General features: G+C 40.4%; 1 protein-coding gene across 3 annotated transcripts in view; it reads right to left on the bottom strand.

Moving 5' to 3' along the window:
* The window catches only part of LOC131056800 (ferredoxin C 2, chloroplastic), a 122,249-nt gene that overhangs the window by 27,553 nt on the left and 69,815 nt on the right, over nucleotides 1–24,881 (bottom strand). For all 3 annotated transcript variants that reach the window (XM_057991072.1, XM_057991073.2, XM_057991074.1), the window contains exon 3: nucleotides 2,914–3,002. In XM_057991072.1, coding sequence (XP_057847055.1) covers nucleotides 2,914–3,002 — 89 coding nt within the window. The remainder of the gene's footprint in view (nucleotides 1–2,913; nucleotides 3,003–24,881) is intronic.

Below are 24,881 nucleotides of genomic sequence, written 5' to 3'. Positions count from 1 at the left end.
GAGAAATTGACATCTAGCTCTTGAGTGTGCTGACTTAAACGTTGTTATCACAAAACTTGCCAAAAATCTCTTAGATGAGGCAGCTTTTACATATGATATAGCAAGTGGGTATGGAATTGTAACTCATTGTGGTTTAATTTTTCAAATGAAACTGAACCAAATGTTGACTTTGATGCTATTGATGAAGAGCAATACGAATATTACTGAATATTGATTGTATTTTTCATTGTGTATTGACATTTGACAAGTCACTGAATTATGAATTTACAAATCTTTTCCTTTTTGCTAATTATGAGTATCACCATTTTAACATTTTATACTTGAGCATCAAAGCATACCATATCCAAAGAAAAAAATTGGCGTATTATATACCTAATCTAGTAACTTGGATTAATACCCGTCATTATCATTAATATCCATTATTATTCACTAATTATAATTATTTATCCATTATTATCATTCAATAAAATAATTCTTTATTTTATAATTAATATGAGCTAATTAACATCCATTAAATAAATAAACAAATATAATCAATATCCATAGAATTTCATCTCATTATCCATTAAATAAATTAATACAACTCATAGTTATCCTCTCATTAGTTAACTCCCTCATCAAATTAACAATTTCCTCATCCAAAAATCCATTAAATAAATTTAATAAAATTTATAATTTTCCTCTCACGAGTTGACTTCTTCAACAAAATAGCAAAATCCTCATCAAAATCAGTTAACTAGTCCACCTCTCCTCATTAAGTCCACAATTTAACTAATGGCCTATGACCACTGATCAAATCTAGACCTTCAATCTCCTGAAATTCTAATAACTCAGTTTAATGAACTCTCAATTTCTTGTTCAACCATATATATATACTCTAGCTTTGGTATATAATCTATCCTAGCAAAATCCTCATCAAAATCAGTTAACTAGTCCACCTCTCCTCATTAAGTCCACAATTTAACTAATGGCCTATGACCACTGATCAAATCTAGACCTTCAATCTCCTGAAATTCTAATAACTCAGTTTAATGAACTCTCAATTTCTTGTTCAACCATATATATATACTCTAGCTTTGGTATATAATCTATCCTATGAGACATCCCAATCATTTATGATAATACAAATGATCCTTAAGAAAACACGACATATAGGAAAGCTACAGCAATTAAGTTTGTTCAACCACACATACTCTAGCATTAGTATATAATCTATCCTATAAAACATCCCAACCATTTATGATAATACAAGCAATCCTTAAGGAAAAATATGCTAACTAGGAAAGTTACAGCAATTAAGTTTGAAGAACTTTCAATTCCTTGTTCAACCATATATATATCTGTGTGTGTGTGTGTGTGTGTGTGTGTGTGGTTTTCAAGGGAGATAAATGTTGATTTCTAACAATGAACGCCAGAACAATGGCTAATTGGAGAATGCAACCATAAGCACTCACAAATTCCAATAAATAAAGCTTCACTTACACAACAACTAACAGATGTGTCATCATCAAGAGATGAACTAGTAACTGATTTAAAAAAACCAGTCATTTAGAGAAAATCTGCTGTTAGATAGCAAGTAGATGGCAACAATAATATCAATTCTTATTAATAAGAACAACAACTGTCATGGTAAAGGAAAGATAAAAACAAGGAGAATCAACTTGTAGGTGAAACTGCCAACAAATAATTCTGGCAATTGGACTATTGTTCAATAAATTACAAATGAAACAGGGTTCTTACGTGTTTTCCGTTCTTTAAAAAATGAAGAAAGGTGTAATATGTCAGAAACTCTTATGTACAATCAGAACCAAAGTCTGAATCTGAAATGAGCAAGATATCAAGGCTATTACTATTAATGATAATATCTGATTCATCATAGTGTTTTCTTTATCTATCCCTTTGAATGCCCCTAATAAAAACTAAGGGAATCTACCAATCTCAGCATGAGCAAGGAAATCTATTTTGGCAAATTGGCTAGCACTTGCACAAACAGTAGGAAGATTCCATTTACCAACTCTAACATGCATTGCACAATGTTTATGAAGTTAGCATAACTATCAATGTTTCTACTAATTTGGATCCCAAAATGACTTTAATGTTCCTATCCACCCATCATAGCATAGATTTAAAATGTGGCTAAAACATTTTAGAAGTTTTAAAAGCCAAAGAGGAAACCAAGTTTCATCTGTTTGGGTAGTTCTATGAAGTATGAAAAGGTCATTCTTGAAATTTTAGGACTAAATCTTTGTCTTTCAAGAAATCATCCAGAATGTCTTTTTCCAACTTAATCCAGAAAGGCCACTTGTGCAAACCAAAGATCGCTTGCTGTATGATACTACTTTCCTTATCATCATTTTCTCAATATAAATTTTGGAAAAAGAACCCTGTATAAGTAATTTGAAAATAGCATCTCAAAAAAAACAGAGGAACATAGCATTTGAATTGATGCATTTCAGAAGATCATAAAAGGCTATATCAGTGTACACTAGTGTGAAACAGATCACCATTTAGGGGGGTTTCTAAAATACTTGCATGTTGGTGGCGTCATACTGTCATACTTTAGGAATCCAGCAAGTAATTCTTGTATACAGTAGGTGTGTGACTTTACTCCAACCAAAGTCCAGCAAACATATTTGGAACAATTCCACAAGATACATTCCTCTAAATTTCAAGAAATATACATACAAGTTTTACATTTGTGAATTGAATGAAATTGAAGAATCAGTTAGACCTCCAAGAACTCTCTTTTATTTACATAATCAATGAAGAAGGCAACTTCTAATAGCGTGTTATCATGCTTCAACAATGTCCATTGACATAAAAACCATTTTTATAAAGGAAAACATTTGATTCCTATTTGTTGAACTCAAGGTCATCAAATATTTAAATCATAAATGCATAGAATAAACTAACCTTAGACTTCAGTTCAGAAGAAATCCCAAGAGCCTCAGGCTGGCGTAGCACTCCAGATTTCACACGTACTGCACATGTTGTACAGCATCCTATACATTTCATAAATCTAATGTCAAAATGAATCAAAGCAAGAAATTCAAAACTAAAAATGCTTATAATATTGTCTGTGGGGCTATGCTATGATCAAGCAGGAAGTTGTGGCAGTTATGTACATGAGATTTACAGTAAATGATCAACGTAAAATTTAGAGCTATATTTTCTAGGAGTAATCTGTTATAATCCTACTGATGGCAATTAGAGTATCATAATGGCAATCATGTTGCTCAGATTATAATTAAATGGTTCGCTGCAGTTTGATTAGGTAAAAAGGAGCCATAAGATTGTGAAAAAATCCCTAAGGATTGTCCATGAAGCCACTTAAAATGTCTTAGAAGCCATTTAAATTTTGAAAGAATACCATGTCCTAAATGTTACATCTAAATAGATAATTGGTAAACTAGCTCAGCTTACTGCCTTTGATTGATGCAATCAGGAATTTATGAGAAATTAGCTTCCATACAAAGGCATGGTAAACCAGAATGTACAGTCATTCCATTCTTCAATTCTTGTAACTTGAACTTTTCACACAATGAAGCAGGAACATATGCAAAAATAGCCAAAGAAGAGTATTCATCAACATACATTTTGAGGATTTCCGGACCTAATATTTTTAAATGAAGCAAAACTGCCTAAGTCTTCTATTTTTTTACATTCTCTATCTTATCTCTATTCTTTTAAGGTGGTGTTATTTGAAATATGATGACACATTATTCTTACTTAGTAAGGAAATGATGCTAGTGGAAAATAAGATGATGCATACATATCATACATAGTTCATGATGTATGCATAAAACATGGCTGCAAAATAGTTTGATAAAGCCACAAGTACCCAATCTTGAGCGATGCTCCTGAAATTTGTGAGTAGGATGCAGTTAAATCATATATTTTACAAAGTATCCCTTACCTGATACCAAAGTATAATAACAAATGTCAAAACAGAAATGCTTACAAAAAATTGGTGAAATAAGTAATAAAACTTAAGGTTTATCCAGATCTCAGGTGCAATTTGGGGGACATCACAGCAAAGTTCATTAATTTGGTGTACTATAGCACAACAAAACACAAACAACAATTAAAATGTAGGAAAAATATAAATTTACAAGCATATGGAACAGGGTTGTGTGTATTGCCAATGAAAATTGTAATCAGAATTGTACAAATACCTAATCATAGCACTTGGTATAAAGAATTGTATGCTGTCTCAGATGTGTCTTGAAACAACACAAGTGTAAAACAAATTTAAATAAGTCTGCAATGCCAAAGGATGCTAGATCCATTCACCCCAATGGTACCCCAAGAATGGGGATGTAGTGGAAACTCTTACACTAAAACAGGGCAATTTAAACTTCATGTGAAGACAAAAAGGCCAAGCTTTGTAGGATTAGAACATGGCATACATCTTATAGTCTCTTCTCCCTTTGCCATAATATGCAACAATGATTTTGATTCCTCTTGGTCTATCCTATAGGACTGTGGAAGATATAGAGAAAATGCCAAAAATATGGATCATTTTATGATCCGCATAGGTTCCCACTTCTGTTTGAGACCCAATCAACAGCAGCTAAATCAAGTTGTTTGGCCACTGGTCACATGATTCCAGCACCATCAAATTGTATCATGTGACCAGTGGCCAGAAAATTTGGGTCAGGGTACTGCCCCTTGACTCCACAAGGACAAAAAGAAAAGGCACATAAAATCCCCTCAGTTGATCTTCCACTCAGATCAAGGGAGTGAGAAGGACTATAATCAAACCAAATTTCTATACAGTAATAACTTGACATTCTTCATCATGAGGCTCCCTAATTTGGGAGTCCAACCAAGATTTCTCTCTGAATATCCTCAATTTAAGCAGAGATGACTTAATATTGCCAAATAACAAGGTTATAAATCAAACTTGCAAGAAAAATGGTTATAAATGTCACATACCAAACAGGTACATGCACAATAAACATGTAATATGCACATATTGAATGTAGAATAAAAATATAATAGATGAAAACAAATGAATAGGGTGATGTTCTTTATATGTGGATGAAGGTACATTCCTGAAAGGACATGTCCCACCCAGGTGATAGGTTACCTCTTGTAATCTCCCCGTTTTGAAATAGGATTTGATAATAAATACTAATAATAAAATTAAAATATAAAAGAATAAAAATAAAACTAAAATTAAAATATAAAAGAATAAAATTAAAATAATTAAAACTTAAGTTTAATGAATGATCAAAAGGCATGAAATGAAAAGTTGTGACTTCCTCAAACATGAGGTATAAAAGGGAGAAGAGAACTTCATTTGAAACAGGAATTTTAATCAGAAGTGCAGATCTACATTAAATAATAAGACAGCAATGAGGAGACATGACCCTTTAAAGGGATATCTCTTTCCAAAGAGATGTGTCTTCTCAATGAGATGTGAGGGTATACAAAGAGTAAGCAATTAATATGAAAAGGTGGAGGGAATATGGAGAAAAGGAAGAAAGAATGGAGCATAGGGATTAAGGAAGGATTAATGGAAGAAGAAAGGAATGGGCAGAAAATAAGGAAGTGACTTTTAAGGACGGAAATGATGAAAGGTTGTGACCTTTTGAAGGGGTAGTAATTGTGAAAGGTTGTGACCCTTGCAAAGGGAAGGCATGATGAAGGGGTGTGACTCTCCCTCACATTGGAAGTTATATGAGGGAGATGGTTTCATTTGAGAAGGGGAGTGGAAGAGGATTCTATTTTAGAGAAAAAAGAGTAGAAAGGAGGATATGGATGCCATCCAAAAATGCAGAATTCTGGGTATAAACAGCAGAGACATAAATGTATTATCAGCAGATTTGGAAAAAGGGGTATATGCAGCAAGGAAGGAATAATACTCGGCAGTGCGATTTATAATTGGTTGTGGTATGGATTTACATACATAATGTAATCATTCTATGTATATCTTCATACTTCTGAATTAATATGCATTGCTGTTTAAAATTATCTGGCATAGCATAATACATATATTGCCGATTCCAGGTGTGTTACTATCTATGACTGGTTTAATATATGGATATAGGAAATATGTGATTATGGTATAAGATGTTATGCATATCTATTCTATCTAACTTCTGTAACCAGCCATGATAGAAAAATTGGGGAATTACAAGTAGAGGAATGGTGATAGGGTCATCTTATAGGTATGCCACTCATGGTATAAGACTAGGGAGTCCCATGGGGCCAAAGGGGTACAAAGGGTACTGCATTTGGGCTTAAAAAGGATAGACTTCCAAAGCACCCTATTGTGAATGGTCCTCATGCTCTCTATCATGGTAAATGAATGCATTAAGAATGTTCAATTATGGGAAGTAGGATATAAGTGGCAAGATTGAAGGGGAACGGTTATAGGACAACTCACTAGGTACACCACCTCGTATAGATGGCAAGGGCCACATGAGGCCAAGACGGATGGTATATGCGCTCTTGGGCCTAGGGTAAAGGATCTCTAGCGCACCCTATCAAGTCAACTTATCCTAGCTTCCCTATGGTTGAATTTCTCCAATAAATTAGAGATATCTTATGATTAAGTTAATGTTCCTATTATCACAAAAGCTTACACCCTTGCTAAGCTATCGACTCAGCAACCTTGTGAAACATGGAAACAACCCCGAAATGTGGGACCTTGCGCATGGTTTTGAATCTCCGGAGAAGGCCGGCTTCCTTTCTCAAATAGGTGCAGGTGTTGAACCAACTCAACACTTCAAAACTTACTACTAAACCTATCCTAACAACTTGCAGAGGAAAGGGAAGAGAGAATTGCTTAAAATGAAAGGAGGTGATGCACCAAGAAGAGATAGTTTCTCTCCTCGCTCGAAATGACACAAGGAATCAACTGAAATACCCAAGAGATGCACAAACTTCAGTTGTATGAGTGACCCAAACGCATGTATGGAGGTTAGAATTTGCTAAGTGTCAAGAGGGGAGAAGGATTCCCACAAGTCACACTCAGAAAAACAAGTTAACACAGCATATATGGAGAGAAGAAAACCACAAACATACACTTATAATGGAGGTAAGAACACATACACAGCATGCATAAGTTGAAGTAAGGCAAGAATGGTAGTTTCAATTCATTCAAAGGCCAAAGGCCAAACTTACAGTTGCAGAAATGCAAAAATAATTACAAGTCTTCAAGAGAAGAGAAGAGCATAAGAAAGCTCAAGGCAGCAGGGAGAGAACCCTTTACAATGAGGCTTAACAACCTTATATAGAAAAATGGGTTACAATGGTGATCATGACCCCTGCATGTCAGTTTGGAAGTGCAGGGAAGTGCATGCACCTGACTTGTACATACAAGCAACCTAGCCATACCTCCAAAGGCAATGCTGAGGAAGATAGATTGACTGAACTTCCAAAGTCAGTCATGACATAAGTCACCCAGCATGGCCCTGTACCTCCCTTGATGGAAATCCTGCCAAAAACATTAAATGCACCCTTGTGGCTCCACAAAACAAAAGTGCATAAGTCACCAAAACTGTTGGAGCATTTAAAGCCTTGAGTGTCGATCACACCATCCGGAAGTGTTGCAAGCCAGAAGCAAGTTGGAAAACTTCGGGGACCGGAGTCACCGTATTTAGGGAAATTCGGAGACCGGGGTCGTCGTAGTTGGGGAACTTCGAGGACCGGGGTCACCGTAGTTGGGGAACTTCGGAGACCGAGGTCACCGTAGCTGGGGAACTTCGGAGACTGGGGTCACCGTAGTTGGACAAGGAACTTCAGAACTTGGGGGTTCTGGAGTTCCGGGGTTGAAGAATTGGGAACTATAGAAAGCAATAGGTTGCTCCAACCTGTCATCATTCAGCTGTGTTAGGACAGCTGAAATGTTGGATTCTCCTTCGAAGGTATAGAGGATAAAATCCCTTTCATAATTAGGATTGACGAGGGTAGGGGCCTGAGCAATTGCTTGTTTGATCTCTTCGAAACCAGCCCTTCCTTCCTTGGTCCAACTGAAAGCCAAGTTTTTTTTCAACATTGAAGTGAGGGGTTTTACCATGGTGGCAAGGTTGGGAATGAACCTCCTCACAAAGTTGATCCTACCAGGGAAACTTTGCAATCCTTTCTTGTGACTGGGGAGTGGAAGAAAAAGAATAGCCTCCATTCGCTCTGGATCAATGGCCAAACCCTCCTTGGATACGATGTGTCCTAGCAATCTTCGTTGATCAGTAGCAAATACACACTTGCTAGGGTTCAAGGACACACCATACTCCCTGCATTTCATGAACACTTGCTCAAGATGACCAAGATGGTCGGCTGCATGCTTCGAATAAGCAATTATGTCATCAAGGTATACAAGCACAAACTTTGCTAATACACCCTTGAAGGCCATGTCCATTGCTCTTTGGAACGTGGCACCTACATTGGTTAGCCCAAAGGGCATTTTACAATAAGCATAGGTGCCCCACTTAGTAGTAAATGTAGTCTTGTATTGGTCTGATTCTTGGACCAAGATCTGATTGTAGCCTGAATACCCATCCAAGAATGAAAATCTTTCCGAGCCACTGACCTTTTGAAGAATCTGCTCCATAGAGGGAAGGGGATAGTGATCCTTAAGGGAGGCTCTATTGAGATCCCTAAAGTCTACACATAGTCTGATTTCCCCATTCTTCTTCCTTACACGGACAAGGTTGGCCACCCAGGAGGAGTGCTTGATAGGAAAGATGATATTGACTTCTATGAGCATGGTCAACTCCTTCTTCATTAGTGGCTCGATCTTGGCGTTTATTGGCCTTTCTTTCTGTCTTACTGGCTTTGCATCCGGGTTTAGCTCTATGGTATGCTGGGCTAAGCTAGGGTCAAAACCCTTCAAGTCTTCATAGGTCCAAGCAACTATGCCATCATACTCTTGGCAAAGCTTAACAAAGGCCTCCTGCTCGGTTAAGGAACACACCTTGCCCAAGTTCAAGGACCTACCTTCAGCAACAACAACTAGCTTGTAATCACCCCTCTTTGCAGCCATGTTCATCTTCTTCTTTGACTGATCATCTGAATTGAAAATGCCTTCCAAGGTAACTAGACCTTTAGGCAACTTGTTGGAGTTGAGCTGCATGATTTGGTCTCCATATTGGTCTTGCAGCCTAGACTAATTTTTGGCAGAAAACTCTACTTCATTTTGCAAGAAGTTGACGATCTGCTGATCGCTTTCGAACACTGGCCAATTCACTTTATTGTCCGAGACAGCAGGCCTCACAACAAGTCTGATGTTTTGCTCTTTCTCTCGTGCAACATGCGCTGGTATGTCGAACTGAGCACCAACCGCTGCAAGCCTATCAGCATGCTTGTTCTGACCTCTAGGAATGCTCTGGATATTGAAGGCCTCAAATCCTTCAATCAAATCCCAAACCCTGTGTTTGTATGATTTGAGTAGGTTGTTCTTTGCTACGCTTTGGGCTCGGATGTAATTAACAACCAACTCACTATCTCCAAATACTTGCAAAGATTTGATCTTTCTGCTTTGTGCAAGTTGGAGACATTGGATCAAGGCTTCATACTCAACGACATTGTTAGTGCAACCAAATTGAAGCCTAAAAGAGAAGAAATATTTCTCCTGCTCAGGAGAAACAAGCATTACCCCGGTGCCTACACCATTCTTGTTTCTTGAACCATCAAAAAACATGTTCCATAACCCCTCTGAATCTCCTTGCGTCTTGATGAGGTTAGGGATAGGAGCATCCTCTTCATGGATACAATAGGTGCCAAGCCCAGTCTCTTCAGTCTCAGCTAAAGGATCAAACTGAAAAGCATTGGCCCTTTTGTCCAGCAAGCAATCAGGAACCTCTTGCAAGAGAGTAGCAAGCTCACAGACAGCACACTCTTCCCCCTCTTCATGCAAAGTGCAATTCATGTTTATAGGGCTAGGGGTGTGGGGCTCAATGTGGTTTTGGGCAATGGGTTCTGCCCTTATGGTGACCTTGGTACCATACCTTGTTCCAAATAGCATATGGAACCAATCAGAAGATAGGTACCCACCTATCTTGGTTGTGAAGTCTCTAGACAGGCAGATGGCAAAGAAGGCAGGGAGGTCGATGATCGATAAGTCTTGCAAGACAGTGCAACCAGGGCATGCATGCAAGGTTAACTTCAAATTTTTTATCACCCCTACTGTCTTTATAGAAGTGCCATCTAATTGGACCACCCCTTTGGTCACAGGTTCGCATTCTATGCCAAGAAGATCAGCTACCTTCTTAGGCATGACTGAGCTACTAGCTCCTGAATCTATCATGCAGTTGTGAACCAAGTTATCTCCTATGATTAAGGAGAGATAGAAAGTGGGAGGCTTGCTGATCTTGCTTGAATCTTCCTCCTTGGGTTGCACCAAACTGGTGGATATTGCCTTTCCCTTGACTGCTGCCTCACCACCTGACTGATTGACGTCCTTCAGTGCCTCCTTAAGAAAATCCCTTTGAGATGGGATTGAAAAGGCCTCCCACATAGAGACGTTGAGGTTGGCCTTCTTCATCTGATCAACTATGTTGAAAGGAACACCAACTGACTTTAGAGGCCCCTTTGAGGCTACAAGGTCTACTTTTGCTCTTTGAATGACTTGGACCTCTTCCTGCCTCATGTTCCCTTGCATGGTACTTTGGCTTGTATCATGGACAGCTACATTGGGTGTTGGAGCTTAGACTGATGCTGAAGGTGAGGAAGCCTCCATGGCTCTCTTCTTTGACCTCGCATTCTGCAAAATGGACTCACCATTTGTTTGGTTCAAACCACAAAATTCTGCCTCCTGCCAATTGACAAAGGTAGAATCCCCTTGTAAGTGAACCTGGGGACCAACACTAGGCTGATTAGGGTCATACTGCTGGCCAGAAGTGGTCGGCTCATCTTGCACCACTAAGGTTTGGGCAAACCCTACAATTTGGCATACACCTTGGTTGTGTGGCTGATTACATGGTTGACACCAATCTTGCTCTTGGGCAAGGTTATTTTGCATTGGAACTATCGCCTTTGAGTTGCTTGCGTTTGTGGGGTTCACACTATTCAAAGGCCTGGCATTGCTCCATTGGTTTTGCCCTTGAAAGGGTGGCCTGTTTTGCTGATAATTCTGACCTTGTGCTTGGTAAGGTCTGTTATACTGAGTTTGTTGTCTTTTTAGTGCCACCAATTCATTGCCAAAGTTTTGTAATAGAGCCTTGACCTCATGGAGCTCATTAGAGGACGTAGATGGCGTGGATGGTTGACTTGCAAGTGCCATGGGAATAGGGGCCAAGGTTGGTTGTTGAGTAGGAGCTTTTGAGAAGAGAGGTGTTGACGTGTTTTTTATGACGGCATCCAACACAGAATAAAGTTGCCCAACGCTCACTTCACTCTCTCTTGATCAAAGTACAATTGCATGCTGATATAGTAGGAGAATCAGACAACCGACTCCAAGGTTCCTTTTATGCTGCGGATGTGACTCAGTTGGCTGATGTGATTGCTGGTAATCCAAGGGGGCCTTACGTATGTCGAAGAAATTTATTCAAGCTCAAGAATTTATTGATGCGGATGATTTGCAATGAAGCTCTAAGTTTTAGATTTTTGGACTTTGAAATATGCAGAAAGTAAATAGGAACAGGGTAGAGGGGAACTAAACTAAAGGTAATCTAATCCTAGGAACAAGGAGATGGGACAAACTTGTGCAAAATCCATCCGCGCTTCGCTTCGCCAGCAAAGCACAACTTACACGAAGGCGGTGCAATCTTCAAGGGGAGTGCTAAAGATTTTCAAATCGTCAAAAGAAACCATCAGATAGAACAATCTCTTCTAACAATCGAAGTTGAACATACACATATAACGAGGCTCAGACTAACTTTGCACAGTATGCAACAATCAGCTACACACCAAAAGTATGAGCACGAATTTGGCAACAAACGGTCCTATCAAATCCAATTCATTTGATTGCATGAAAACAAATCTAATCTATGAAGAGAACAAGACCATGCGAGTTCCAAAACAACACAAGAACACACCAACAATTGAACAATGTATTAAGTGTTTGCTTCAAAAACTCTTAGCAACAATCTCTGACGATAGTCTCTCCTACTTACAAATGAGGGGGTCACCCTCTTATATAGGCCTCAAGCCCAGATTACATGCAAAACCCTAATTAGGATTTGCCCAAAAGATTCTCCACACATGATGCAACAAGGTGGGAATCTGCATTAAATAACCCATTATGCTTACTTACAATAAATTTAAAAGGGCCTAAAATAGCGCCCATGATGATGATCATGCCCGGAATATAACTAACGTCGTCATAAATGCCCATCACTCTCCAAGCGACAGCAGCATGCAAGAAGAATCCGTCATAAAACCATTATGAGAGGACAACATGCAAGAAGATTCCCTTATCCTGTGGTGGCATGCGTTGACCGGTCCTGCGCCTAGTCAATGTTCTCTTCAGCCATAAATACGCCATCATGGTTCAGTCAAAAGACTTTCGTCCAAAAACGGACGACCATTATCTCGCTCATTAATGGCATAAGTAATGAACCTACCGACGACGGCTTCCAATTCTCCGATGGAGACACTTGGCACATTCTCAATGTTGAACTCCATCAAGGCAATCTCCTCTTCGCTTCTCGAAAAGAATCCTTCTCAATCTGCCATGGCCTCCTGTGTTTTCTTCATCATACCGAAGAATGAAGAAACATTTGCAAAATGTTCCTTGGGAAGCGAACCGACGAAGAAGAAATCATGTAACTGGGATTTCAAAGAATTCACTGTTATTCCCCTGTCACTGAGTTTCCTTGAAAATAAAGCTTCCATGGCACTGAGGATTTCTTCCTATATCCCTCTGATAGATTCCTTCAAGGTGATGGAATCAATGTTGAATTTATCAAGGGTGTTCTTCCCTGAACAGATGGCGTAAAACCATCGAGGAAAGTCGTAGGCTTCATTCTCCTGGATTACTTTCCCGTCTACCAGTGTTTGCCTTGGAGTCCTCATCAGAGCCCTGAGTCAGGAAATGGTTAAGTCTTGGTAGACATCAACATCTTCCCATAGTCCTTCCATCGTTTCCAACCTACTTAGGAGGGCCACGAACCTCGAATGGAGCTGAGCTAGATCTTCTACAAATTTCCCTGACTCAGCATAAACATCCTCTACCCATTCTCGGGAATTTTGTGCCATTGCCTTTGTAAGTTCCGCATCATCAATTACTTCCTTGGGAAGGAAGGGAGGGGGAGTGGATGAAGGACCTGCTTCCCTGAGGGGTTTCTTGAAACTCCTGACATACTCGCATAGAAGTCCGTTTTCCTCCTTCAGCCGCTTACACTTTGCTTTTGACTTCAGCAATTTCTCCTTCATGACAAAGGAAGAATCGTCGAAATCTCCCATTACTTGACCGGTGGCAGCATGGCCAAGATCCACCTGATAAATGACGTAATCTTCCTACCTAGTCTCACTCCTATCCTTATCCACCGCAGGTTCAGCAATGTGCAAGGTCCGGGCTCCAGATTCTTCCTTGACTACCTTGGAAAACTTTCGGGGGGCCTTTCTTTCGGGTGGCTGATCCATCCTCTTCAATAATTCCTCTAATTCCTGAGCAAGATTGGGCTCCCCTCCTGCTTCATTTCCCAATCTGCCTACCAACCAATTCGGCGCGGGGATGGAATGGCTGTAATCCTCTGCATGCTCCCGTTCTTGAGATTCCTCTTCCATTTCGCCAAGGATAGTCTCTATGAAATTATCCTGGCGAACTTCTTCCAGGTGCCTCTGACTTCTTGGCTGATGATGGCCCTGTGAAGCATTGATGCTGAGTATATCAGGTGTTGGAACGTTTCCTGGAAGTGGGCCTGCGGGATGCGGGAACATTTCTACTTCTTGTACGCTTGCGGAGCTGACTGGTGAATGTTCCCTTCCTGTTCTCGTTCTCTTTTGTGAAGGCTCCTCTTCCTGGGCTTCCTGCTGAACCTCGCACGGGACTTCCTGTTGGGCATCATTCGTCTTTGTTATCCTTGACCTCTTTGGGGCACTTTTTCCTTTGTCTATTTGGGCCTCTCTTCCTGCCTGACCCTGTGAAGAGTCTTCAGTTGCCTCGCTGTGAGAATCCAGATTTCCCATCAGCTGGTATGTCAGAGGGACATGGTTTTCAACCAACTTTCTTGTCTGCCTGTCAATCCAATGCTTAGTGAATTTTAGCACTGGCCTAGCCAAAATGTTCAAATCATCTACCTCAAGTTCTGACCAATCTGGCAACGGGATAGGTTGATCTTTTATCCTCTCGAATTTGGGTTGCATCAAATCTGAGTCTTCCTTTACCTGGTCTGGCACCTGGTGGATCTCACTTATTCTGATGGTGTCGAGGGGCAGTCTGGAGTGCATTCTTCTCCAGATCTCAAAGTCATCCTCGGCACCGGCCCAGTAATCCTCCAAGTGAAATCTATGTATGTATTTGACACCGGCAACCTTCCTGATCTAGCTGTAAGGATCATATTGGGCCCTGGAAGTGTAAAATGGTAGTCGGTAGAATGCCAACTCGCTTGTTGCACTTTCAGCGGCCTCCAATCCTGGGCATATCTCCATGAAATCCCCCAAGACAACTGGAAATTCAATAGATTGCTTCTTCTTCTTCTTCTGCAGCTGATCGTAGGCAGTCAATTGCCTCATGCGCTCGAGCAATATAAGCTTATCTGACGGATATCTAGGCAATTTGTAAGATTGGAAGGAGAAACCCTATGTCCTAATGTAGGTGAACTTGGGAAACTGCAGGAATGGAACGCCATACTTCTGGACCAAAGCACTTGCTTGCGGAGACAACCTCATGTGCAACTTATTTTGCATAAGTCGTGTCAGGTACATGGTGAAGGTGTCATTCGCCAACTTGTAAGAATTCACGTTGTGGAGATGTAGCTGAGGATAACATTCATGCACCTTTGGCTAAGCTGGCCCACAACCCATGATTCCTCTTACTGGCAGCCCATCGAATCCACCCCTTCGTGCCAGCATATAGAATAGGTAGGAACTCATGAAAAAGGACTGAGACTTTTTCTCCTGCAAGTTCTTCAATTGTTCGTGCAAGTAGTGGCTGATCAATCTAGCCCAATCAATCAATGTAATAGAATTCATGATCTCGCCAATGTAGAAGAACATCCAAGGCTCGAAGTTCACCGTGTGCAAGCATACCATTACTCTGCTCAGCATTTTTATCATGTCCACATATTCTTGCTTGAACTCGAAGATTGTGAGAGTTTTGGGCATCTTGGAAACGTGTACTCTAGGTTTCAGCAACCATTGCTTGTTGATCAAATCAGCACACCTGGTGGGGCCTGCTTCATATAGACTGCTTGGGCTCCGCTGCTGGTCCTGTATGTCATGGAGTAATGTGAAGGAATTCTGAAGGCTTCACCAATCGCCTCTGGAGTCAATGTTGCCAGTAACTTGCCATCTGGCATTGAGATCGTCTTCCGCTCTAGATTGTAACGTGCTGCACATTCCAAGACTAGATCTGGGCATTGAATGGCAGGAGGAAAGCCAGCTGCTGCAACTATTCCACTTCTCACAATCTTGACAGTTGTTGGAGATGGATTGTGTCCTGCAATTCCGAACAGTCTTATCTTGAATGCGGCCCAATTGAACATGCCGAAGTTGGTATCACTGATCTCTTCCCATCTTGAATTCAACCGAGAATGGGGAAGAAAACCTTTCGTCTCTGCTTTGATCATTGCCTACCTAGAGATAGTAGTTGTCCTGCTAGGTTCCGCCATCTTGGGAATACTTCAAAATGATGAAATAGAGACTAAGTATAAAAAACTTTTCACTTCTTCACTCTTCCTTTCCTGAATCTTGCACATGAAAAATGAAATGTTTTATCCAACTTATATAGAATTCTCAAGAGGCATCAAATTAGTAATTGTATTAACTGTATTTATGGCCTATCATACTTTCCTTAATCACTACGACATGCAAGGCAGTTTCCCATGCGTGTGAGTTCAAATTTAGAACCTTCCTTAAATGTTCCCAGTCATTGGTCATACTTGAAAGATTCCTCCTGCCAACTCGTTGATTCCATACTTTCCAATTTTGGAGGGAGATTGCAGGATTTTTCTCGGGATTTGCTCAATTCCACTCCGACTTGTCATCTCGTGCCGTCGAAGGAACTTTCTCGGCTTTTCTCCATTTCCCTATTTTTTAGGGATCTTCCTAAATTTTAGGAGTCAGGTTCATTGGATGGGGAATTTCGTCCTGATTCGGAATCTATTAAAAAATTCATATTTGGCCGGGATTTGATGTCTAAAAATAGCATAATTGAAAATTCGCCCAAGGGGAATTTCTGCTTTTTATTCTTCCTTGACTCCTCGAAATCCGTGCCTTAGGCAGAATTTCAAATTTTTTGTTTGGGTGAAATTTTACCATGCCAAGGGTTCATGAATTTTCCACTTGTGAATGCCTTCATGGATTCAGTGCCCCGGATCAGACCTGGGTGCATTTTGGCTCTATCCATGGAGAGGCGGAAAATTGTACTTGTGAATGCCTTCTTGGTTTTAGCGCCCCAGGCCTGACCTGGGTGCATTTTTGCCATGTCCATGGAGAGGCAAAAAATTGCAGTTGTGAATCCATCCTTGGTTTCAGCGCCCCAGACTTGGCTTGGGCGCATTTTCACCTTGTCCATGGAGAGGTGGAAAATTCCACTTGTGAATGTCTTCTTGATTTCAGCGCCCCAGACCTGACCTGGGCGCATTTTGCACATGTCCATGGAGAGGTGGAAAATTCCACTTGTGAATGTCTTCTTGATTTCAGCGCCCCAGACCTGACTTGGGCGCATTTTGCACATGTCCATGGAGAGGTGGAAAATTCCACTTGTGAATGTCTTCTTCATTTCAGCGCCCCAAACCTAACCTGGGCGCATTTTGCACGTCCATGGAGAAGTGGAAAATTCCACTTGTGAATGTCTTCTTCATTTCAGCGCCCCAGACCTGACTTGGGCGCCTTTTGCACATGTCCATGGAGAGGTGGAAAATTCCACTTGTGAATCCATCCTTGGTTTTAGCGCCCCAGACCTGACCTGGGCGCATTTTGGCCATGTCCATGGAGAGGCGAAATTTCCTGCTTGTGAATGACTTCCAGACTTAGAATATTTTGACCTTCCACTTCAGGGATAATTCTTCAGATTTAGCCATTTTAGACCCCTGCCTGCCTGCTTTCAACTTTCCAGATATAGAAGTGATTGTGCATGTTGACTCTCCGTTGTCTGCTAGCCTGATCCTGCCACAAATAGACTTTCCCGAAATAGAAACTTTCCAAAATGTCAGAGTTAGAGCCCAAGACAGGGCGCAGGATGACTTACTAAAAATAGAAATTGCTAAAAATAGTAAGTTTGATTTTTGGCAAAATGGCGACATTCTGGGACTCGAAAAAAATCCCTAAAAAATAGGGACTTTCTAAACATAGAAAGTTACTCCGTTTGGGCTCAAATTTTGCTGGGAGGTCCTCTGAAGGGTCCCAACTTCAGTCGTATACTTAGTTTTTCCAAAGCCCTAACAAGAACCCCTAAAATCTAGGACAGAAGGCAAAACCCTAGAAAAAGGACAAAACAGGCCCTAGACCTCACAGAATTTGCTTGACAGAGAAGCAGATTAACCCCAACTGACTCCCAAACACCCATAACGTGGAGAGATTGAAGAGATTGCCACTAACACACACAAAACGAAAGCCAAACGACCAAAAGGGTCTAAAAGCAAAGGGGGGTCCCTATCTGGGATGGGGTGATGTGTGATTAGGTCACAACAAGAGGCATTGGAGGCCTTGGAGCTATCTTCCCAACCTGGATCAAACAATTTTCTGCTCTTATGGCTATGTCATATGCACCCGATAGAGAGGCTCCACCCATTGATTGTACCATGACAGCTATATCGTTGTTGAGAGCTCTAAGATAATACAAGAAGGCATGATTTGGGGATGGCTTCACTAGAGCGGGAATCCTATTCCATGTCTTATGGAATCTGAAGTTGAAGTCTCCCATGAACTCGTGGGGTTCCCTCTTGATCGTAGTTAACTGCTCCACAAGTGATAGGTGATCACTTTTGTCTTCAAAATGGTTGCACAATTTCTCCCCCAATTCGTCCCAATTGTGGATGGAGCTAGACGACAACCCTCTATACCATTGCAAGGCTTTGCCTTTCAAGGATGTGGCCAAGAGTCTGACAGCAACATCGTCCTGAGTGATGTTATGGACGGAGCAGATGTTTGCAATGTCTCGAATGTGCTCAATGGGTGTAGTAGTTGTTTCACCAGTGAAGTATGGTATACTCTTAAACGTAGCCACTGGTATGTCATTCCATTGAGTCAAAACAAGGGAACTCCCCCCATTGAAGGTAACAAAGACTTGATTTCTTGCCATATGAAACAATGGTCTATTGATATGAGTGGTGGGAGCCCTTGATAAAAAAGGTCTTGTAAATGGAGGAGTAGAACGAGACCTGGGAGATGGAGCGTTTACAACCTTGTCACCCCTAACTGGTGATAATGAAGGTCTAACTCTCCTCCTTCTAGAGCCTGCAGATGGAAGCTCTATGAATTGGAAACTGCCCCTAGAAGATGCCCTTGTATGAATTCTGGGCATGAAATCTGCAACTGCCCTCGAGAGCTCGGAGGTCCAGAGTTGCGGTGTGTGACCACTTCAGCACCTGGAGAGCTCCGATATCCGAGATTCCGGACCTAACCACCTCGAAACCTGGGGGTTTCGGGATTCTGGAGTAAGATGGCTTCACTGACATCGCAACCTGGGGGTTCCGAGGTTCCGGAGTAAGCAGAGTTACGAAGACTTGGGAACTTGAGGGTTCCGAGGTCCCAGAGTTATGAACCTTGTGTGAGCACGAACTGGTCCTTGAGCAGAGTCGCCAAGTGCTTGAGAGATGACTGCCTCTAAAGGCCAAAACACTAAGAATGGCACTAAATTCTTAGCATGTGAATTGAATAAGTCCCACCGCGCGTGCCAAAAACTGTTATCAGAAAAGCTTACACCCTTGCTAAGCTATCGACTCAACAACCTTGTGAAACATGGAAACAACCCCGAAGTGTGGGACCTTGCGCATGGGGGTTGAATCTCCGGAGAAGGCCGGCTTCCTTTCTCAAATAGTTGCAGGTGTTGAACCAACTCAACACTTCAAAACTTACTACTAAACCTATCCTAACAACTTGCAGAGGAAAGGGAAGAGAGAATTGCCTAAAATGAAAGGAGGTGATGCACCAAGAAGAGATGGTTTCTCTCCTCACTCGAAATGACACAAGGAATCAACTGAAATACCCAAGAGATGCACAAACTTCAATTGTATGAGTGACCCAAACGCATGTATGGAGATTAGAATTTGCTAAGTGTCAAGAGGGGAGAAGGATTCCCACAAGTCACACTTAGAAAAACAAGTTAACATGGCATATATGGAGAGAAGAAAACCACAAACATACACTTATAATGGAGGTAAGAACACATACACAGCATGCATAAGTTGAAGTAAGGTAAGAATGGTAGTTTCAATTCATTCAAAGGCCAAAGGCCAAACTTACAGTTGCAGAAATGCAAAAATAATTACAAGTCTTCAAAAGAAGAGAAGAGCATAAGAAAGCTCAAGGCAGCAGGGCGAGAACCCTTTACAATGAGGCTTAACAACCTTATATAGAAAAATGGGTTACAATGGTGATCATGACCCCTGCATGTTAGTCTGGAAGTGCAGGGAAGTGCATGCACCTGACTTGTACATACAAGCAACCTAGCCATACCTCCAAAGGCAATGTTGAGGAAGATAGATTGATTGACCTTCCAAAGTCAGTCATGACATAAGTCACCCAGCATGGCCCCATACCTCCCTTGATGGAAATCCTGCCAAAAACATTAAATGCACCCTTGTGGCTCCACAAAAAAAATGTGCATTAAGTCACCAAAATTGTCGGAGCATTTAAAGCCTTGAGTGTCGATCACGCCATCCGGAAGTGTTGCAAGCCAGAAGCAAGTTGGAAAACTTCGGGGACCAGAATCACCGTATTTAGGGAACTTCGATGATCGGGGTTGCCGTAGTTGGGGAACTTCGGAGACCAAGGTCACCGTAGTTGGGGAACTTCGGCGACCAGGGTCACCGTAGTTGGGGAACTTCAGAACTTGGGGGTTCCGGAGTTCCGGGGTTGAAGACTTGGGAACTTCGGAACCTGGGGGTTTCGGAGTTCCGGGGTTGAGGAACTAGGAACTTCGGAACCTGGGGGTTCCGGAGTTCCGGGGTTGAAGACTTAGGAACTTCGGAACCTAGGGGTTCCGGAGTTCCGGGGGAGGAGAACAGAAGAAAAAAAGCTAAGGGAAGGAAGGGAACTTCATAAACTTGGAGTTCCGGAGCAGGAAAGAAAGAGGCTAAGGCAAAGAAACTCGGAACCTTGGGGTTCCGGAGTTACGGAGTAGAGAAAGAGAGGGCCAAGGAACTTCCAACAAGGCAACACTTCAAACCATGATTTCACCGCTTTTCTCCTTGATCAACTGGGCAGTGCTGGTCCATGGAACATATCTCTGATCAGTTCTCACTGATGGACCAAGAGTGTCATAAAATGACAACAGTTCCCAACCCTAGTAAGATTTTAGGGCAAAACTACGACATTTACAAAAAGGGACATTACACCTCTCTTGGTAGTGACTATTAATAATTAATCTAGATTACTTAGGTCTATACGAACCCTCTTATGTTGCAATGGTTTCAACCGCAAAGCACCATGAAAATATCTAACCAATGACTTTGATATCTAGTGTAATAACACATGATTGGGCTCAATCCATCTAAAGACAATCTTGATAGCCATCGAGTATAAGTGCAAACAAATACCCTTTTATTAACATATAAATACTCAGTCACCTTTCTTTTCTTTTTCCTTTTTCTTTGTACTTTCTTTTAATTCTCTGAAAGTTAAAGGATTAAAACTTTGTATGCAATTTTAAATTCAAATGTTACTCCTTTTTCTTTATATCTGCTTTATGTTATTTCAGTTGCTTTGACTGTTTATGTCTCATTTATTTTAGCTTTATCCATATGTTTTCTTTAATTAAAAACAAATAATCATCTTTTCCTAATTCAGAATTTGGTTTCTTTTTTTTGTTTCATGAGATTCAATTGGTTAGGGTAAGGACTTTGACTTAAAATAGATTATTTTGGGGACTATATGTTTTTCCAATTTTTTTATTGTTTAGTAAAAATGATGAAATGCTGAGAAATTGACCACAAGACACAGAAGATTTTTCCTAGTAATAGACTTGAAATTTAAACCAACCAGTTGAGAGTTCAAGAGTAAAAGCCAAAACAATCTTGCAAGCCATAGGTTACAGGATATTTAGCTCTAATACCACTTGTCATATACCTACTAGGAGTGTACATTACAGTATTTATGTCATGTCCCCTCTTTAGTATGACATGACACTTTACGTGGATTTGCCTATTCCAGACTCTCGTAGGCAGATAGTTGTGGTGAGAGAGTCATTTTGGCGTTTATTTGATGATTGGATGGCTCATTATGCTCTTGGAGACATTATATTTTATTATTTGGGGCCAAGATGTTATATTTTTAAATTGAGGTGCACTTTTTATTTTATAAAGTTACTTTTTTATCTAAAAAGTGCAATGAGATTTTATAAGAATATTATGGATACTTCTAGAAAGTTAAGAGGCTTCTAGAGGAAGATTCTATTATGGATACTTCTAGAAAGTTATGGATACTTCTAGAAAAGTTAAGAGGCTTCTAGAGGAAGATTCTAAAAAGTGAATAAATAGACCCCATGGGTCTCTCATTTGGCATCCAAGTTTATTTTCTCTAGTGCATCTACTTGAGCATTTGTGGAGCTTGAAGGTCTGCAAGTATTCAGCTGAATCATTGGGAACGATACCTCCCAAGTGATTGCATAACTGAGGGGGTGAAAGATCCTTTGAAGGGTTGCTCTTTGGAATTGGTACTCAGCCAATTCAAGTGTGCTTAATTGGAATCCTATCTTGTCAAGGTTCGATTTAGAGATCAGTTGCAAACTTACATCTTTGTTCATGTATCAATGAATGTCATTGTCTATCTTAGAAAGTCTGAAATAGTGATCAGAAATTAATTACAACAGTTGTATACTTCAAACTCCCATATTTCTGAAGCATGTATGACATCTATTTGACATAATGTCAATTCTAGTATTGATGAAAAATTGAGTTGTTCCCTTGGTAGTTAAATTGATATATGTTTCCTATATACTTTGCAAATCAGTAAAGTGCTTGGTTGAAGATTGTATGTAACTTGTTGGACAATATTCCTTGAATCAAAATCATCAATTCTTCCATACATAAGCAAGGGATACTACAATTTAATATGTACATATTGAATACTGAATCAGAATACAATCGTAGATAGTCAAATATGAATGAATAGGGTGATAATAGGTGTATGAAGAGAAACGTTTGATGTGACATTTCCCATTAAGGTGTATAGGTCAAATCTCTTGGTAGCAACTATTAATAACTAATTAGAATTAAATTATGTCTTTTAGACTTTTAGCAATAATCTAATCTAGCACATATAAGTTTTGCCCCAATGACAGGCATATGACCCCCTGCAGCATTTAATATAAAATCTTATCCATCATCTAGGTTAGTGCTTATTCTTGCCCAAGTCATCTGCATGCTGGTTCATAAATAGAGGGATGCATACCACATAAAACATCAATAAGCATCTTTGAGGAGGTTCATTGATAGGATTTAGATGTCATTTAGTAGGTGCTTTACGAAGGTATTTAGTAGTGAGTGATTCACTCTCTATATGAAGGTGGGTGACCACAAGCTTCAGCAAAGCATAGGCTACAAAGTAATGCAATGGCTCTGCAATGGTGTTAGTGATGATATCAGCATTAATCACATACCTTACCAAGACAAAACCAGGAATGTAGTAAATGACACTTTCAATTCCACAACTAAGTTTATAGAATGGTGTCATAGGCAACCTCCAATTTATACTGGGCTGATTTGAATCCTCTGAGACATATATCAAATAGGTGTTAGTGTTTGGTAGCTTCGGGAGATATTTTTCTCTCTGATATAATTAAATGATGAATTATCAAGGCAGGTCAGCCTTCTTCATTTTTTTTATGTTTCATAGTATTACTTTCTTCTAGGGCCGACCTGTTGTGACCACATCACACATCACCCCATCAAGATGGGGACCCCCTCTTTTTCTTAGGTTTTGCCCTCTCTAGGAGTGCTTTCTCTCTCTATGCTCTTTTCTAGTGAGTGAGTGGAGTAGATTATCAAACATCAGGATTTAAGATCGAGCAAGTCAAGCTGAGTTAGATGAAAGAGTCAAGTTAAGAGTTAGCCATAAGGTTGCCTACATTACCCCAATTTGAGAACAAAGCCTCCATCAAAACTGTCATTGGACTAAAATCCGTTAAAGTACCTTGACTCGTACCTTGCTCGGGCTTTAGAACGAGCTTTTGTTTTAGGTCTCGTCCTTCCGGAGGTCACAGAGCGAATTTCCTATATAGGTGTTCTTAGGGGTCCGAATTGATGATGCTTTCATATGGATAAGTTGGAAAACTAGGTTCAAACCTAAGATGAGGTAAAAGGAAGTGGTGAGATTCATGTCCTTGTAAAAGTCATAAGGTGAATTGCCAAATCTTGTTATATAGGCCTTGTCCATAAGGAGGTCAAAGAGTGAGTTTCATCTATCATACCTTGTCCTTACCAAGGACGGTGAACGAAATTTTCACATCTTGACTTTGTCCTTACCAAGGACGGTGAGCAAAATGCATTGTAAGTACTGTCCTTAGGACAGTCATAGAGCAAAATTCTCCTCAAGGACGGTGAGCTAGCTGCTTCACTTAACTTGCATCAGCTTGCACCGAATGCATCTTTTAAGTCATGTCCTTAGAATGTATCTTGGAGCGATCTGTTTTAGGGCCTGTCCTCATCAAGGACTTAGAGCGAATCATGTTTTGAAGCTTGCCCTTACCACAATCATAAAGTGAATTCACCTCTTGAAGCTTGTCCTTAAGGAGGTCTTAGAGCGAAAAATGGTATATAAGTACTGTCCTTACAAAGGACATTGGGCAAAATTGTTTACAATCTTCTCCTTGTTGATGATTCACCAAACTTAGAATGTGTCTTGGAGCGAGTTTTGTTATGCCTTGTCCTTACCTTGGTCCAAGAGCGAAATTAATCATTTGATTATGTCCTTAGAAAGGTCCAAGAGCGAACTTGAGTTTGTCCTTAGGAAGGTCTTAGAGCGAAATTCACAATATAATTCCTGTCCCTGCCAAGGACACAGAGCGAAATGCATTGTAAGTCTTGTCCTTAGGCCGGTCATGGTGTGAATTTGATCATTATAGGGCCTGCCCTTGGAAAGGACATAGAGCGAGCTGCTTATCTTGACCTTAACCACCCAAATAACATGAAATGAATTGATGAGAACATGCATTACAAAGATCAGCAAATGAATTTTGATTTAGGTCCTGTCCTTAGCAAGGACAAAGGGCGAATTTCATCTTAGGAGTCTTGTCCTCTCAAAGGACAGTGAGCGAACTTTATTATAGGTCTTGTCCTTGGGACGGTCATAGAGCGAATTTGACATATAGGTCCTGTCCTCATCAAGGACATAGAGCCAAGTCACTACATCAAGCAAATTACATTGACACAAAGCGATCATCCTCAAAGCAAGCATTTTGGCGCCCAAAGTAACTCAAAATTCGAATTGATGAAAGGGAGAATGAGCTTTACCAAGTCGGCCAGCATTAAAAAGGATAATTTACATTTTTTATTTTCACTATATCAAGTCGGCCTTGTATCCAAGAGACATATCTCTACCCTAGGTCACATATATAAGAGAACTCATAAGAGCATTTCAACATCAAACTAAAACATCACCTTTTCCAT

Source organism: Cryptomeria japonica, chromosome 4, assembly GCF_030272615.1.
Source record: "Cryptomeria japonica chromosome 4, Sugi_1.0, whole genome shotgun sequence".
Lineage (NCBI taxonomy): Eukaryota > Viridiplantae > Streptophyta > Pinopsida > Cupressales > Cupressaceae > Cryptomeria > Cryptomeria japonica.
This window is presented reverse-complemented; position numbering and strand designations above follow the sequence as displayed.